Source organism: Acomys minous (genome assembly GCF_964271855.1).
Source record: "Acomys minous genome assembly, chromosome: 3".
Lineage (NCBI taxonomy): Eukaryota > Metazoa > Chordata > Mammalia > Rodentia > Muridae > Acomys > Acomys minous.
This window is the reverse complement of record NC_140485.1, coordinates 131567480-131583619: the sequence shown is the minus strand read 5'-3', so window position 1 is coordinate 131583619 and position 16140 is coordinate 131567480. Positions and strand designations below refer to the sequence as shown.

The following is a 16140-nucleotide window of genomic DNA, read 5'->3' as shown; positions in this document are numbered from 1 at the left end:
ACCTTCCTAATGCTGTGGTCCTTTAATACAGTTCCTCGTGTTGTGGTGACCCCCCCCCCCAAAAAAAAATAATAACATTATTTTCATTGCTACTTCATAACTAATTTTGCCACTGCTATGAATTGTAATGTAAAGACCATGTGATATGCAGACGGTCTTAGGTTAGATCCCTGTGAAAGGGCCATGATCCACAGGTTGAGAAGCACTGTTATAAAGCAAGTTTGCGGCCAGCCTGGGCGACATGAGAACCTACTGAAATACACATAAACACACACACACAAAACCACCACTATCACCATCTATCCACAACAATAATAAACACCCTAAAAAGCCAGGGGAAATAATAGAAGACGACAATGACGAGGAGGAAGAAAAAAGCCTCAAATTCAGTAATATGCTTTGAAAGATCATAAAATAATTTTCTTCAAAGTCTTAAGAAAAAAAATAAAGGTAGAGCAGACAGGGGAAGGAGGAGTAAAAGAGGGAAGGAGGAGGGAAAAGGAGGGAGAGAGGGAGGGAGGGAGGGAGAGGGAGTTTGTTGTGGTAAAGGCTCCGTGGAAAATGGTGGGCTTCAGGATGCACCTTCATGCTGACCACACATCGTAATGCACATAGCACGTTCACGTTCAGCTACGCAGCTGGTGCCATGGGGACCAGGGCTCTATATCTCCTGGCATTTACGCTTTCCAATTCCCAGCCTCCCATCGTACATCTCCGGATCAGATTCCTGCCTCTGCTCTCTTGGAGGAACTCTCTGGGCCTCAGCTGCTCCTCAGAGGGCTGAGGAAGCCAGAGGCACGTCAGGTGGAGTCAATCACCTGGACTTGGGCCTGCACTCTGCTTCCCACTAGTGGTCAGGCTCCAGAGTCCATGGTGAGCCTAATATCTGGTTTCTAGTGACTTACACGCATACCAGAAAGACTAGGAAATGGGCTGTCTATACAAACAGATGGTGTGTGTGTCAGATTATGCACAAGAGCATGCCATTAAATGTCTCGTTTTGTCCTCAGAAACCATTAACATCGGAGAGGGAAAACACAAATGACGTGAGAGTGGACTGAAGGTGACATCCCCAGCCTGTCAGGACAGACGAGGGCACTCTGCTGTGCAGTCTCCAGATCCAACTTCCACACCTGGACTCCGACGACTCAGGGTGCAGCTGTGGTTGGCCACAGGTGACTGCAAAGCGACACGGGCTGCCTGAAGGTTAAACCCAAACCACACTCTGGAGAATACATCTCAGACCCCAACCAGGTTTCCCATAGAGAAAGAGGCACTCCAGCAACACAAGGACGTTCCTGATTTGTCAGGCTGCATTCCAAAGCCAGCGGACTGCTACACCACCATTTCCAACACTATGTCTGAGAGGACATGTTCTGGATTTGAACATCTGCCGTACAACCCACCAAAACTGAAACCAGAATAATTTGCCTATACAATGTAGGGAGGGCACGTTACATGAGGGCAGCTATGAGGGGGAAAGTGGAAACAGACTGCTTTCATTGCATTTGCCCCACAAATTTATTATCGGATCACTATGCCATTTCTCCTACGTTCAGTGTCTCGGCTTTATATTGTGAACCATGTGCGCTCTCATGAGTCCCTTCGTCAACCCAGGCTGATATTTTGGCTTTAAAAGAAAAAAAATTCAATCAGCTCCTTCTTTGGTGTTGACAAGTCATGTGATCAGGCTGAAGGGAGAGCGAAAAGTACAAGAAGCCAACATCTGAATGGACTGAGTCAAAGACAGTCCAGTGGCCAGGCTCCCAGGTGCCCACCAACACTCACACTCTCTAGAAGTTGGATGTTGGCTTAGTTGGCTTAGCATGAAGCGATCTGGTGCCCATCCCACACATGACAGGCACCACGTCAGCATACCTGACCAGGTGCCATCCCTATCCCTTCAAAGGGTGCAGACCACTGTTTCCTAGCAAGGAGCCTGGGAGGTAGGTCAAGTCCAAAGCCTAAGGGATGGAGTCGCCTTCAGTGTCCTTCAGACTGCCTCTCTCTGTGTCTCTGCATCTGTGTCTCTGGGGTCACCAAGAGTTGGTATGAGAGGTGCTTGCTAGGTGTAGGGAGGTAGAGGCAGGCAGATCTCTGTGAATTCGCAGCCAGCCTGGTCTGCAAAGCTAGTTCCAGGACAGCCAGGGCTACACAGAAAAACCCTGTCTCAAGACAACTCCCCCTCAAAAAAAAAAAAAAAAAAAAAAAAAAAAAGAGTTGAAGTGATAAAATAGTAAAGCCCTGGTTGCTGAGTTGGTCAGGTGCTTTGGGAATAAGTGATGTGTACTCAGGGGAGGAAACTGTGGTAGCTTCTGGCTTCTCAAAAAGATTAGTTTATTTGTGAGTGTGTACATGTGCCTGCATGAGTTTATGCACACTGCAGGCATGCAGGTATCTGCGGAGGCCAGAAGACCGTGTTTGGCTGTGGTAAACTGAACCTGGGGCCTCTGCAAGGACAGTACACTCTCTTAACTGCTGAGCCATCCTTCCAGCCCCACATATCTGTTCTTAACTCTTATGGTCTCTAAAAGTCTCTTCTGAGCCTCGCTTTCCTCTCAGTGGCCATGATACTGACCAACAGCCTGCTTTTAATAGTCTACCGTGTTGCTCTAAGTGTGAAAAGACCAGTGGGGTCTAACTCAGTGACCCAGTCCACTTGAAAGGCTGGGAGGCCCCGACTATATTCACCTTTCACACACACACACACACACACACACACACACACACACACACACACACACACAAACCACAATATATTTAGAAATTTCCAGTTCAGTTTTAAGCCGTTTTATTAAGCATACTGTGTGTGCTAAATTTAAACTTTGTGATAATGGAGCTTTACTCTAAAAATCCCAGACATTTTTGAGCCTTCAAATGTGAAAGGCCATGTTGTTCCTTTTTCCTGTAAGTACTATTTTTTAAGTGTCTCTGTGAAATGAGGAGAAATGAGACTCTCGGAGAAAAAGACCTCAAACACATCTCTGATTTCTAAAGCATCTCTTCTGCATGCAGCTGGGCTCCAGCGGACTCAACCCAGCTGGAGGCTGTTCCAGTTGCATCTTCCAGCTGAGCTCCAACCATGGCTTCGGTGGGACTCCCAAAGGAGCAGAGCTCTGCAACGCCCAACACATTCCACTTGACCCACAAGCACCCAAGCCAAAGCAATCTCTTATTCAAGATGAGATTGGGTACCAAGGTGAAACCCACAGTGACAAAGAGGGGACTACAAGGCAAATTATCAACACCAGGATTATGGGTTATCTGTTAGCCCCATCACTCTGCTGCCAAGGGGTCTGAGAAGATGACACACTTGTGGGGAGGAGAGTAAGAAAAGTCAGGGCCGGGGAGGGTCTCAGCCCTACTCAAATGTGACCGGCCAAGACTTGGCTGTACACTCATAAGCATGTGAAAAGTATAGATAGTATTCAGCCAACCTCCCCGCCATTATGAGATGTCTGTGGAATGCAGGATGCACCTCAAAGCACATTTCTTAACTTTCAGCAGCATTCTCCAGCAGGCATAGGATATAAAGCTACCGAATGGAGGTCCATTCTGCTCTCTGCAGGGCTCGGTAAAGTCAGACCTCAGTGCTTCATGCTCACACTCCCTGCAGACCTCAGGTGTAGTCAGTATCTGTATCAGCTCCTTTGCAGTTACTATAAGAAAATGCCCGAGAGAGAGATTGGAGATAAGTTGAGATGGTTTCTAAGTTTTCAGGTTCAAGAGCTTGGTGCTGGCTCTGTGGAAGGCCTCTGTGGTGGCTTGAATGAGAGTGACTCCCAAAGGCTCGTATGTTTGAGTCTGGCAAGGTGACATGCGCTTGTAATCCCACAGTGAGGAGGTGGAGACAGGCAAGCCCCTGAAGCTCACGGGTCAGCCAACATAGATCATTTGGTGAACTGCAGGCAAGCGGCAGACCCCATCCCATAGAGCAGACAGATCCTAAGGATGACACCTAATGTTGTACTCTGGTCTCCACACACACAGGCACACACACACACACACACACACCCATGCACTCAGACACCCATACACACACACACATACATACACACACCCATACGTTCACACACCATTCACACTTCTATAGCCCCGCATATCCATTCACTTACACACTCACACACTCATAGCCACACAGACAACCATATACTTATATACCCATATGCACACACACACACACACACACACACACACACACACAGAAGAATAAAAGAGACAAAGTGATGAATGCTGGCATCACTTCCTAGGCTTTTGGCTAAAATCAAGTGTCTCAGATTCACGACAATACTGCTGTAACACGGAGGATTAAGGAGGAAGATGCCTATCAGTTATTAAGAGACGCTTCTTAGATATGTGAGAACAGGGATGCTCATCACCCCCCAGATTCTCTGGAAAAGCCACCGCTCCAGAGTCAGTCCTCTTTGGAGCTGAGATGAGCTTCGCCTCGGAGAAGAGTCCAGGTGATTTATTTTCATAATAAAAAAGTACTTTTAAAAAATGTCTTTGTTTTTTCAAAAACTCAGCTATTAGCCAGCCAAAGTCTCTGGACAGCTGTGAAAACATTCAGCTGCGGGAAAGGCATCTTCTCCCAAGGCTGTTCAGCACAGGGCAAGGCTTATTTTCCTCTTCCGCTACTGCTTCCAAACCAAGAAATCCTAGGTCTTACGGTGCAAAATAGGGGCAGTGACTCAGTGAAAGCCAAGCTAAGCAAGCAGGAGGTTCTAGTCTGTGAGAGAGGGAGGGGCCGGGTGAAGCAAAAATGATTGTACTTGAATTTTCTTGAGTAGGCTGCCCCCATGTGGTGACTCAAAAAAAAAATACACACACACCCAGATTTCATTCTCTTCCAAGACCACATTCCTGAACTGTCTTAAAATCAGCAAGCGTGGCATCAGGTAGATCCACCTGCCAAGCCACCCTTCCAGCTGTGGGCGGAGACCCCTGTCCTGCATGTAGGGCTTTCTAACCTGTCTCTCATTCCCCGTCTCCTACGACGAGTAATATATATTCTTAGGTGTCATTCAGCATACAGCAGTCCCCATTATTGCAGGCAGGAATATATTCCAAGCCCCCTGGCAGATGCCAGAAACCGGAGATCACGCTAATCCCACCTATACCCTTCGTGAGCACACATGCACACTCACAACGTTCACGTTTTCACCCAGAGGAAGCTGTTTAGAGACTCTCTCTTGGCTTCTCTGCCATATCTAGACGACCAGCTCCACTGTTCTCAGGCTCTGAGGCCCCTATTGGATAAAGCCATGGTCAGCTGTACATGAGAGCTGCCACATTGCCACATAGATCTGATGCCCCAGAAGGGCTACAGAGTGACAAACAGGCGGGTGGCTCACAGTGGGAAGCTATGCCAGACAGAGATGATTCACTTTGGGCCGGGGCAGAAAGAAGGCGCAGAAGGTCAGGAGCTCATCGCACTACTGGCTTATTGTGGGATTTTTTTTTTTTTCACTGTGGGGCCCTGCTGGTCCCAGTGATTGACGCAGGGAGCTAAAACTGCCATTCAAGGTCCTGCTAGAATTCACTGCTGCTTTCTAAAACAAAAAGCTTCACAGAGTATCTCAGATATAGAAAGGGACAACACCACATACTGGACACTCAACACCACATACTGGACACTCATTGTCCAGCTTGAGAAAACGGGCCAATGGTACCACCCCTGACTTTGAATCAAGTCCTTAAGATAAAGAAACAACTCTTACTCTCTCTACTCTCTTTTCCTCTCCCTCTCTTTTCCTCTGTCTCTGTCTGTCTCTCTCTTTCTGGAGTACACTCTCCCCCATGCTCATTTAATAAACTCTGTAATATAATATCTGCTGCCTGATACCCTATTATCTTCTTACCTTATTCTCATACATAAACCTTATGGCTGTGGGGCTGGAGAGATGGCTCAGAGGTTAAGAGCACCGTCTGTTCTTCCTAAGGTCCTGAGTTCAATTCCCAGCAACCACATGGTGGCTTGTACAACCGCTTGTAATGAGATCTGGTGCCTTCTTTTTTTGTTTGTTTGTTTGTTTTGTTCTTGGATCTGGTGCCTTCTTGTGGTGGGCAGGCAGATATGTGGGCAGATACTGTATAAATAATAAATAGATCTTAAAAAAAAAAAAGATAAAGAAACAAGGGCTGGAGAGATGGCTCAGAGGTTAAGAGCACTAGCTGTTCTTCCAAAGGTCCCGAGTTCAATTCCCAGCAACCACATGGTGGCTCATAGCCATCTGAAATGTGCTCTGGTGCCCTCCTCTAGTATGCAGGTACACATGAGGCATAATACTGTATAAATAAGTAAATTTTTTAAAAAGATAAATACTTGGCGCTGGAAGGATGGCTCAGCAGTTAGGAATGCTGGCTGCTTTTCCAAAGGGCCTGGGTTCGATGCCCAGAACCCACATGGAGGCTCACAACTGTCTGTAACTCCAGTCCTAGGGGATCCAATGCCCTCTGCTGGCCTCTGGAGGTACCACATGCATGTAGTGTACAGTCATATCTCCTCTCAGGCAAAAAGACTCATAAAAAAGAAAAAGAAACACTGCCTCTCTTAAAATATAGGCCCTAATAATGTTAGAAAATAAGTCCAAATTATAGATAACTTTTTGTTTTTTGTTTTTTGTTTTTTTTTGTTTTTCAAGACACGGATTCTCTGTGCACCCCTCGCTGTCCTGGACTCACTTTGTAGACCAAGCTGGCCTTGAGTTCAAAGAAAGCCACCAGCCTCTGCCTCCTGAGTGCTGGGATTAAAGGTGTGTGCCACCATGCTTGGCTTAGAAATGACTTTTAAAGTCTAAATTAAAAAGTATAAATAAATGATTCCTCCAAGCTCACATATTACACTATGTAGCCAAGGCTAACCTTGAGCCAGTCTCCCTGACTTAGCCTCCTGAGTGCTGGGGTTACAGGCATGGTCTCTTCCTCATCCCTTTCCAATCACAGGTAGTCAACTCCTACCCAAAATGTTGAGATGTCAGACTCAGGCCGGTAGTGAGCATGGCTAGGCTGACAGTCGCCATTAGTGTAAGTGTTGGCGGCTAGCTACCTTTGCTCCAGTTATATACTCTAGAATGGTGACTCATGGGTAGCAAGAATAGCAGTGCTTTAGTTCTTTAATTCGAGCTAGATTCTCTAGCTGACCTTGAACATCTGACCTTCCTGCCCCCACCTGCAGAGCACCTGGATTGCAGGCAGGCACCACCAGGCATGCCGTGCTGGGGACTGAACCCGGGGCTTTGTGCATGCTAAGGCAAGTGCTCTACCACCTTGCTCCCTTAGTCTCCTTTATAATAGGTATTATTTCATTAAAGTTCACCCATACGTAAACTTATGCAGAAAATGCTTAGCATTTTTCTTCAGTTATGTATAAGTAGTAAAACAAAAAAACCAGGAACAGGAACATTAAATATTAAATATATCACACGAAACTCAATTAAGTCAAGGAAGAAGAAGGGGAAGAAGACAAGGAATTAAAAGATAGATTGTTACGACCTGCTGGGCCCCAATTACAAGCCCCACAGTCTGCTAAGTGCTTTCCATTGACTGACTGTCTCCCGTGGCCATCGAACAGCCCAGGGCAGAGCTGATATGATGGCCTCCGCCGCGCACTCAAAACTAGTGGCCTCACAAATGACCTCACTGGGGCGAGCACCCAAGGCTGACTCTAGGAGAGAGCACAGAGAGAGCAGGGCCAAAACGGAGGCTAAGATGAGGAGCAAGGGGAGGGGAGAAGTCCTCAGAGGGGGGAAGGGAGAGCGCCTCATTCGCCCCTTCCTCCCAAGGTGAAGGATAAAAGCTTTTTACTCCCTAATTCTCAGAGTCAGGTCAAGGGCAACAGGAAATCCCATGACAGCTGTTACCCCATTCCTTTCTCTGGTACTCCAAGGTGAATGGTGTGTGTGTGTGTGTGTGTGTGTGTGTGTGTGTGTGTGTGTGTACGAGTAAGCACACTTGGAGGCAGAAGGGTACACTAGATATCTGCTGCTAGGCTCACACAGTAAGACCCTCTTGTTTCTGCCACCAGAACACCTGGGTTATAAGCACATGTGGAAACATGCAGCTTTTTAAGTGGTTGCTAAGTTTTGAACCCAGGTCCTTGTGTATGATCATCAGGTGGTCCTATGCACTGAGCCATCTCTGCAACCTCAAATCTGAGCTTTTGATGCAGAAAAAAATGAAATGAGTAATTTTATTATTCAGAGTAAAAGAAGTGCCCGTGGACCCCCTCCTCTCCTATCTTGCCCCCGTACTACTTTGCTGATTTCCTAGTTTGTATTAACAAACGTGTTGCTCTATTTCTGGTTTTCCCCTTTTGTTCAGTTTTGGGCTGGGACTGTAGCTAGGGCCACGTGCAGACGAGGTAACTGCTTTACTATTGAACAATCTCCCCAACCCCTGACCACGGCTTCTTATTTGTATGTCCAAGAATTTGTCTATGATATATTCAGGCAGGAAAACATCAGGGTTGAAACAGAAATGTCTCTCACAGACATTTGTTTCCTACCACATTAATAACTGCTCTTCCTTGTTTTTACTTTGTTTTATTTTTACGATAGAGCCTCATCTGTAGTCTAGGCTGGCCTTGAACCGCTGTCTCGGGTTTCCAAATGCTGGGACTGTAAGAAGAAGCCACGGAGACAGGCTTTGCTTTTTGCTACCTTCCCGCCTTTAATCCCAGCACTCGAGAGGCAGAGGCAGGTGGATTGCTATGAATTCAAAGCCAGCCTAGACTACAAAGTGAATCCAGGACAGTCAAGGCTACATAGAGAAACCCTGTCTCAAAAAAACAAAACAAAACAAAAAACCCAAAAAACCAAAACAAAAAAGATTTCCCTATAGTCTTTGCTCTAACGTCCTGTTCAGTGCTCACTTTACACATCCCCAGCCCCGGCATCTTTTTTATTACTAGGCATTCAGAGTTGTAGTGTCCCAAGTGAGGCCTACCTTGTCTCGGAGCTGAGGTGCTGCCCACGAGGAGCTCATTGTCATCGATCCTTTTCTCTGGAAAAGACACTGCAGGGCAGCCTCCAGGGGCCCAGCTGCTCCTATCACCAACATCTTCTTTCCATCCAAGGTGACCATCCCTACCAACCAATGGAAACTCAATATTAAAACCCACACCACAGAAACTTCCTCCCAGACAGCTTTAACGGAAAGAACATCTTTTAAGTGGTTTTCCTCAGACAACATCTCAGAAGAGGGGGTTGGGAAGATAAGAAACAGAGGTCACGGTGGATTGCTGGAGGTGACAGCTTAGCTCATGAGCTCTCAAGAGCCACGGTTGCCAGCACAGGACCAAACTAGCCAACATTCCAGCATGGATGGGGTCTCGCAGGCCTCACTTCTAGTTAAGAAGCTACAGGCAGACAGCAGCTACCAGAATAGAGAAAATTGTTTTTTTTCAGGAGTTGGGGGGAGGGGGCTGGTAGGCCGCCCGTTCTACAGTAGACAGCCCATGTGCATTTGGAATACACTCATTGCATTCAGTAGACTTCCTTAAAGGACATGAAACTGCAGTGGCACATGCCTGTAATCTCAGCACTCTGGGAGGCAGAGGCAGGTGGATTTCTGTGAGTTCGAGACCAGCCTAGTCTACAAAGTGAAGTCAGGACAGCCAAGGCTACCCAGCGAAACTCTGTCTCAAAAAACCAAAACAAAACAAAAAACTCCCAACCAAACAAAAACAACAACAACAACAAAAAGAACAAGAAATTGGAAGAGAGATTAGTAGGGTATGGTCTGAGAGGAATGAGAGGTGGGTTTGAGCAAAAAATAATCGGGAAAACAGACAAAGAAAACCATACATAGAGAACTTGCTGTCTCAACAACACAGTGCACTGACCGTGCGCTAGGAAAGAGGGTTGTAAGAAACCAGATTCTCCCCTCACACCCTTTGTTTGAGTCTTTTGGCTCATTTCCTGTCTACAGTTCCTGACAAACATAGCACCAGCTGTAATTTGCCTTTATGAGCTTCTGGCAAAGGCCTGCAGGACGGGGCATACAAGGCTAGCTCACAGAACTCTTCTTAACGGCTGCTGGCTAAAAGGTACATGGTGGAAGTTCAGCTTTTAATAGAACCTCACCATATATTTTTGGAATTTTGCCTGTTGTCTGTTCGAGAGGGGAGGGAGCATCTGCTTTTTCTCTGCAAATTGGGGCCAAGAAAAGTCGAGCTTCTGTGTTCTCAAGTTAGGAAGCCGTTAAATATGTAAGCTACCCCCACAGTGTCTTTGTTAGGGCTCCTATTGCTGCCACGGAACACCACGACCACAAAGCAAGTCAGGAAGGAAAGGGTTTATTTGGTTTACTCATCCAGATCATAGTCCATCATTGGAGAAAGTCAAGACAGGAACTCAAGCAGGGCAGAAACCTGGAGGCAAGAGATGATGCAAGGGCCATGGAAAGGTGCTGCTTACAGGCTCAGTTCCCATGGCTTGCTCAGCCTGCTTTCTTATGGAAGTATTACCAGCCCAGGGATGGCCCCGCCCACCGTGAGCTGCGTCCTCCCCTATTGGTCACTCACTGAGAGAATGCCTTACAGCTGGGTCACATGGAGGCATTTCCCCCAACTGAGGCTCCTTCCTCTCTGATGACTCTTAACTCAAGTTGACACACAAAACCAGCCAGGGCACACAGTAGTTATTAGTTAAATTCAGTAATCAAAAAAGATGAAACATTTGTCTCTATTTTCCTGGCACAGGAATGTGAGGTCAAAAGAAGAACGTAAGGTATTAAACCTTGCTGCCTATCGAGACAGACCCACTTGTTAATACGTCTCACCTGGAATCTCTCTATGCAACCCCCTGCCCCCCCCATCCCTTTGTTGAATCACTTCTAACTGTGAGAGTCACCTGTACCTTCAGAGTGACAGATCTGCTGAATCAGGGGACATTTTCACTATGCTTATTTTAACTGGTTTTTTTTTGAGAGAAGTCAATGTTTAAAATGTTTACAAATGTTCATTTGTAGCCATCTCTCTTATTAATCTTTTTTAAAAATTTTATTTATTTGTGCAGCACTCTGCCCACTAGAAGACGGCACCAGATCTCATTATTAGATGGTTGTGAGCCATCATGTGGTTGCCGGGAATTGAACTCATGACCTTTGGAAGGAACACACAGTGCTCTTAACCTCTCAGCCAGCTCTCCAGCCCCATACTTATTAATCTCACTAGAAAATGCTTTCAGTTAGTCTATTTACACCCACAAGTACAAGCTGAAAGAAAAATGTCAACATTGAGTAGCACTTTGAGAGAAGTGTTACTAGAATTTTTCAGAAACAAGTCGTATTTTTAAAAATTATTTAAATAGCAGTAAGTAGAAAATAGCATTTCTTTTCTGTGTTTCATTTGGGATCTACCAGCAACACATCCTTATTGAAAAACAAAACAAAACAAAAACCCTAATAAACAGAATCGATCATTCCAGACCTGATTTCTCAGCGAGCTCTACTGCAGCTCTTGCCAGAGGTGAAACAAAGCACTCAGGGGCGTCGCCTCGCACCAGTTTCCCCAGATTGACATCAGTCACCCTGAATCAGAAAGGACAAGAACAGATGAGTGGTGACGTGGAAATCATCCCAGGATCAGTCCCAAATACAGCAAGCGGATGATTGACGGAGGAAGCAGGAAATGGAGGCCGCCAGCTTCTCAGAGCAGTGCAGGAAACTCCTTAGGACCCAGCATGAGGCCAAGCATGGCTGCACTTCACGGCTCCAGAGACACCGTTAATGGCGGCTAGGCCCTGACACCCCGCAATCAACTGTTCACTTTCAGACCTCAGGATTGAGTCTATCAACCCAGAGACTTCCACTTGGCTTAGTTATTCATCTCCATGGGAAATTAAGGGAAAAACAACTAGAAACCACATACTTGTTACCAGTGGCTTCCACGAGCCTTTCTCCACTCAAATCTAGAGCAAGGACCTTAGGACCAGGCTGTGGAGATGGTGTTCTCACCCCCAGAGCATCTTTGTTATTTTGTTACTAATGCTACTCTGTAACATTACTTCACTAGGATCAGGAAGACATTCAGAAGGTCTCTATGGTTCTCTCATTATAGGAAATGTTGGAAACTACATCCTCCTATCTTACCACTTCCTGGTCCACTGGAGCATCTTCTCACTTTATGATTTCTCTACTACAGAACTGCAGGTTTTTTTTTTTATCATCCATCCAATCATCCCATCTATCCATCCACACTTATCTCTATCCTGGAGAACTCAGTGCCTTACCTACACACACACGCTCTCCCTCTGAATTACACCCCAGCCCTCCCAGAACAACACTCTGGGCCTTGGTTGTGTCTACCTCTTGTCATAAGGAAAGGATGGGGTGGCATAAGCCAGGGTAGCTCAGTGAGGCACCAAGCTTTCAATCCAGCTGCTGAAGGACGGACACATTTCACAGAAATCTAACTTTAAAATTTTGTTTACAACCTTATAGCCCTAAATAAGCCTTTGTTTTTAAGCTGCAGGACAAAGTATTTCTTTTGCTTCCATAAAAGGAAGGGGAGCTTTGAGTCCCTAGGAAACACACTGCTCCCCCATTGCAGGTGACGGCGTTCACTATCCTAGGGTGCCTACGTCATACCACAGAATCCCACAACACACCCACTGGTCACAATTCCTTCCCCCATCTCAAAATTTAATTAGAAACTCATATTATTAATAAAAGCATCTGTTGTTGTTGTTGTTTTTGTTTTTCTCAACCAGTTTAGGAGTAAAGGAGGCTGAGGGGCTCCTGAGGAATCAGGTCTCAGGTTGTTTTTTTTGTTTGTTTGTTTTTTGTTTTTTGTTTTTCAGTGTTTGGTAGACTTACCAGGGAGGATTATTCCTGGCCAAAGACTCAGTCAGAAAATCAGGAGCTTGCTCAGTGGATATGACAGTGCAGGGTATCTCCAAATAGATGTGTGTTTCCCAAGATACATGACTTTCATTCATAGAATTTTAAAAGCTCTCAACCTTCTAAGCTATTAAAAATGATTTATTTTTTACTAATTACTGACAGAGTTGCACAAGTTAGAAATTCAGGCAGTGGGGGGGGGGGGCAGAGAAAGTCACCACAGACAGCTACTTATCAACAAGATGGGTCACTGTTGGTTGCTTTCCTTTATGCTCTCTTACCCGTCCACATCTTTTTCTGGTTTCAGGGCCCCGAGAACTTTGTTGCTCAATGACTCTTCAGAGATCTGAAGGGCCAGGCCATGCACCCTGGGGTCATCATTCATCTTCAGGACTTCATCTATGATCTAAGCAGGAAAGAACAAAACAAAACAAAACAAAAAACATTAATTTTGTGAAAGTAAGAGCCAATACAAAAACTGATGGGGGACGAAAAGGATTTCCACAGAGGCTCAGGAAGATAGCATCGTTAGTAACATGTGTGCCCCCTGAAGACCTCAGCTGGATCTCTAGAACCTACATAAAAAAGCACTGGCCTTGGTAGTAGAGTCCTTATTCCCAGGACCAGGGAAGCGGGGACGTGCAGCTCTCTGGGAGTTCCCACCCAGCCAGTCTAGCCTACAAGGTGAGCTCTGTGCCAATGAGAGACCTTGCTAAACACACACACACACACACACACACACACACACACACACACACACACACAGATGGATGGCTCTTTCTCTGGCTGCAGGAGGCATATGCATCTGCACCCACAAGTGTACATGCACACACACACACACACACACACACTCACACACAAACAGGTTCCTAAAAGCGTATCTGTTTCTTTTAACTCGTTATTGACTGTGAGGCACAGCGAAGGTTCCATTTCCTTTTTACAGCATGCTCAGAAAAGCCCCAAAGCAACCTGGACGAGTAAAGTTTTAATGGCTTCATAGTTCCTATGGTCTCACCATGTGTCAAACAACAGCAACAACAATAACCACCCCCCCCACCAAAGCTTCACTGTCATTCCAGGTTAGAGAGACAAAAGACAATTGCCTGCCAATCACCAGTTTTAAGTCAAACAATCACAGTGTTGGGGGAGGTCGGGAAGCATGCATCCAAGCACCCCACCCAGGTCTAGTGGAACTCATGGGTCTATGCCCTCACACACGCAATAGAGGTGTCCCACAGTGAGTGCCAGCAGTTACCCAGGCCCCCTGGTTCACTGGATCCAAGTGTCATGCCAGGAGCCTTTCCTAAGTCTTGGGACAGAAACTCAAACACTCAGACTGATTTGTTTCACTTAACGAAACCACTGATTTAAAAGTAGGAAGATCCAGCGGGTGTGGTGGCACAGGCCTTTAATCCCAGCACTTGTGAGGCAGAGGCAGGTGGATTGCTGAGTTCGAGGCCAGCCTGGTCTACAAAGTGAGTCCAGGACAGCCAAGGCTACACAGAGAAATCCTGTCTAAAAAAAAAAAAAAAAAAAAAAGCAGAAAGATCCCTACCCATGTATGTGAGTCCCCCTCAAAGGAAGTATCTTTTAGTGATTTTTATTTCATTGCTTGCCAAAAATATCTATGTTATTACTACCATCTGATAGGGAAAAATAATGTTATTTGGTGTACCAAACCAGAGTGAATTTTGTTTCATTCATTCAGCTATGAATTGAAGTTTCCAGGAACAAATAAATAAATAAATAAATAAATAAAAAGTAACATATGTTAAAGATCCTACAAGGCTGGGCTGGTCAGAATGTCGCAATCATGGAGAGTTGGAATGTTATAGATCTGAGGATAAATTATCCTGGGCTATTTTTAATCCTCTTTACAGCCATTTGCTGCCTACCTATATATTTAATCTAATAGCCTCCTGACTACCAGGTCAAATTCATTCGGAATATAGTAACACACCAATAGCTTTCACCAACCCCAGAGGCCTTGAGGGGCTTGTAGCAGACAGCATAGAGGCCTTAACACAGAGAGCATCTGAGGCTTCAGCAGAGACTTGCACTCCTGGCTGTAACCCATGGGCTGGCTGTCTTCACCAATATATTTGAAAAGGGCTTTGATTGATGATTTGTTGTTGTTGTTATTGTTTTTGTTGTTGTTGTTGTTCTGCTACTAAAACAAACGTGGTGAAGCTGGAAGCTGGAGAAATGGCTCAGCATAGTGCTGGTCCAGAGGACCATGAGTTCTGGACTCGGTTCTGTTCCAAGTATCTCTGTCCAGTGGCTCACAAACGCCTATAGCTCAAGCTCCAGGGGATCAGGTACCTCTAGGCTCCCTGGGGACAGCACTCATGTGTACACACCCAGCCATCACATTTAAATAAAACAAATGAACAAACATGTCCCGAGCATCTGCTTTGTACAAGTTCTAAGTAAGGGACCTGCCAGCTAGCTGTAAGCAATACTGCCCTGGTCAACATGATATGCTAATAGGAAAGCAAGCCTCACCCCAATAGTAGTGGTGATATATAAGTTCTGGACAAACAGGGTCAAGGGTCACAGGGTGAGGGTGGTCAGGCCTTACATGTAAGCAGAACCCAAGAGAAGAAAAGAAATCGGGTGGGAAAGCACTACTAAAATCAAAGCAAAACTAGAAATATAAAAGCTTAATACGTTAAGACACTTGAAAAAAAGGTTTTTTTTTTTAAAAACAGGAGTGGGAGTACACAAATCCTTATAAAAGAAAATAACCAAAGCAAGTGTGTTGGGTGTGCCTTTGTAATCTTGGTACTTGGAGGCTGGGGCATGGGGATTTTGAATCTGAGGCCAGATTGGGCTTCATAGTGTTTTCCTGACTAGCCTGGGCTAGATGGTAGAAACTGTATAAAGAAATGAAAATGTGACTGTACACAGCAAGTGCCCTGGAAATGGCTGGCCTGCTTCTTTTCATTCTATTAGTATTGGTGCCTTCATATTTGGCACATATACTAACTAGCAAAAACAGTATGAGCTGCTTGTCTAGGACCTAGTGTCCCTTTTTCATAAAAAAAACAATCTTTCGCCGTGTGGCCAGACAATGCAGTTGCAGCAGATGGAATAGAAGCAAAATTGTGGTTTTCAGAAAACATCCTTAGAGGCAGTGGCCTACCTTTACCCTTTTTCTTACTAGTCAGGACAATGAGCTTTACCTGGGATGCTGAGAAAGAGGGACAGTAGAGACCCTCATCCCCAACCCATCTGTACTGCAGAGAATTACCTTTCCCCTGGGATCTAGAGAATACTCGGTTCATGACAATTACT

General features: G+C 45.6%; 1 protein-coding gene across 1 annotated transcript in view; it reads right to left on the bottom strand.

Annotated features, from left to right (window-relative positions):
• MTHFD1L (methylenetetrahydrofolate dehydrogenase (NADP+ dependent) 1 like) overlaps positions 1 to 16140 on the bottom strand; it is a 183848-nt gene that overhangs the window by 153260 nt on the left and 14448 nt on the right. Inside the window, exons 5-7 of the mRNA XM_084777825.1 lie at positions 13125 to 13249; positions 11432 to 11532; positions 8947 to 9086 (exon numbers count right to left, since the gene is read on the bottom strand). Coding sequence (XP_084633951.1) covers positions 8947 to 9086; positions 11432 to 11532; positions 13125 to 13249 — 366 coding nt within the window. The remainder of the gene's footprint in view (positions 1 to 8946; positions 9087 to 11431; positions 11533 to 13124; positions 13250 to 16140) is intronic.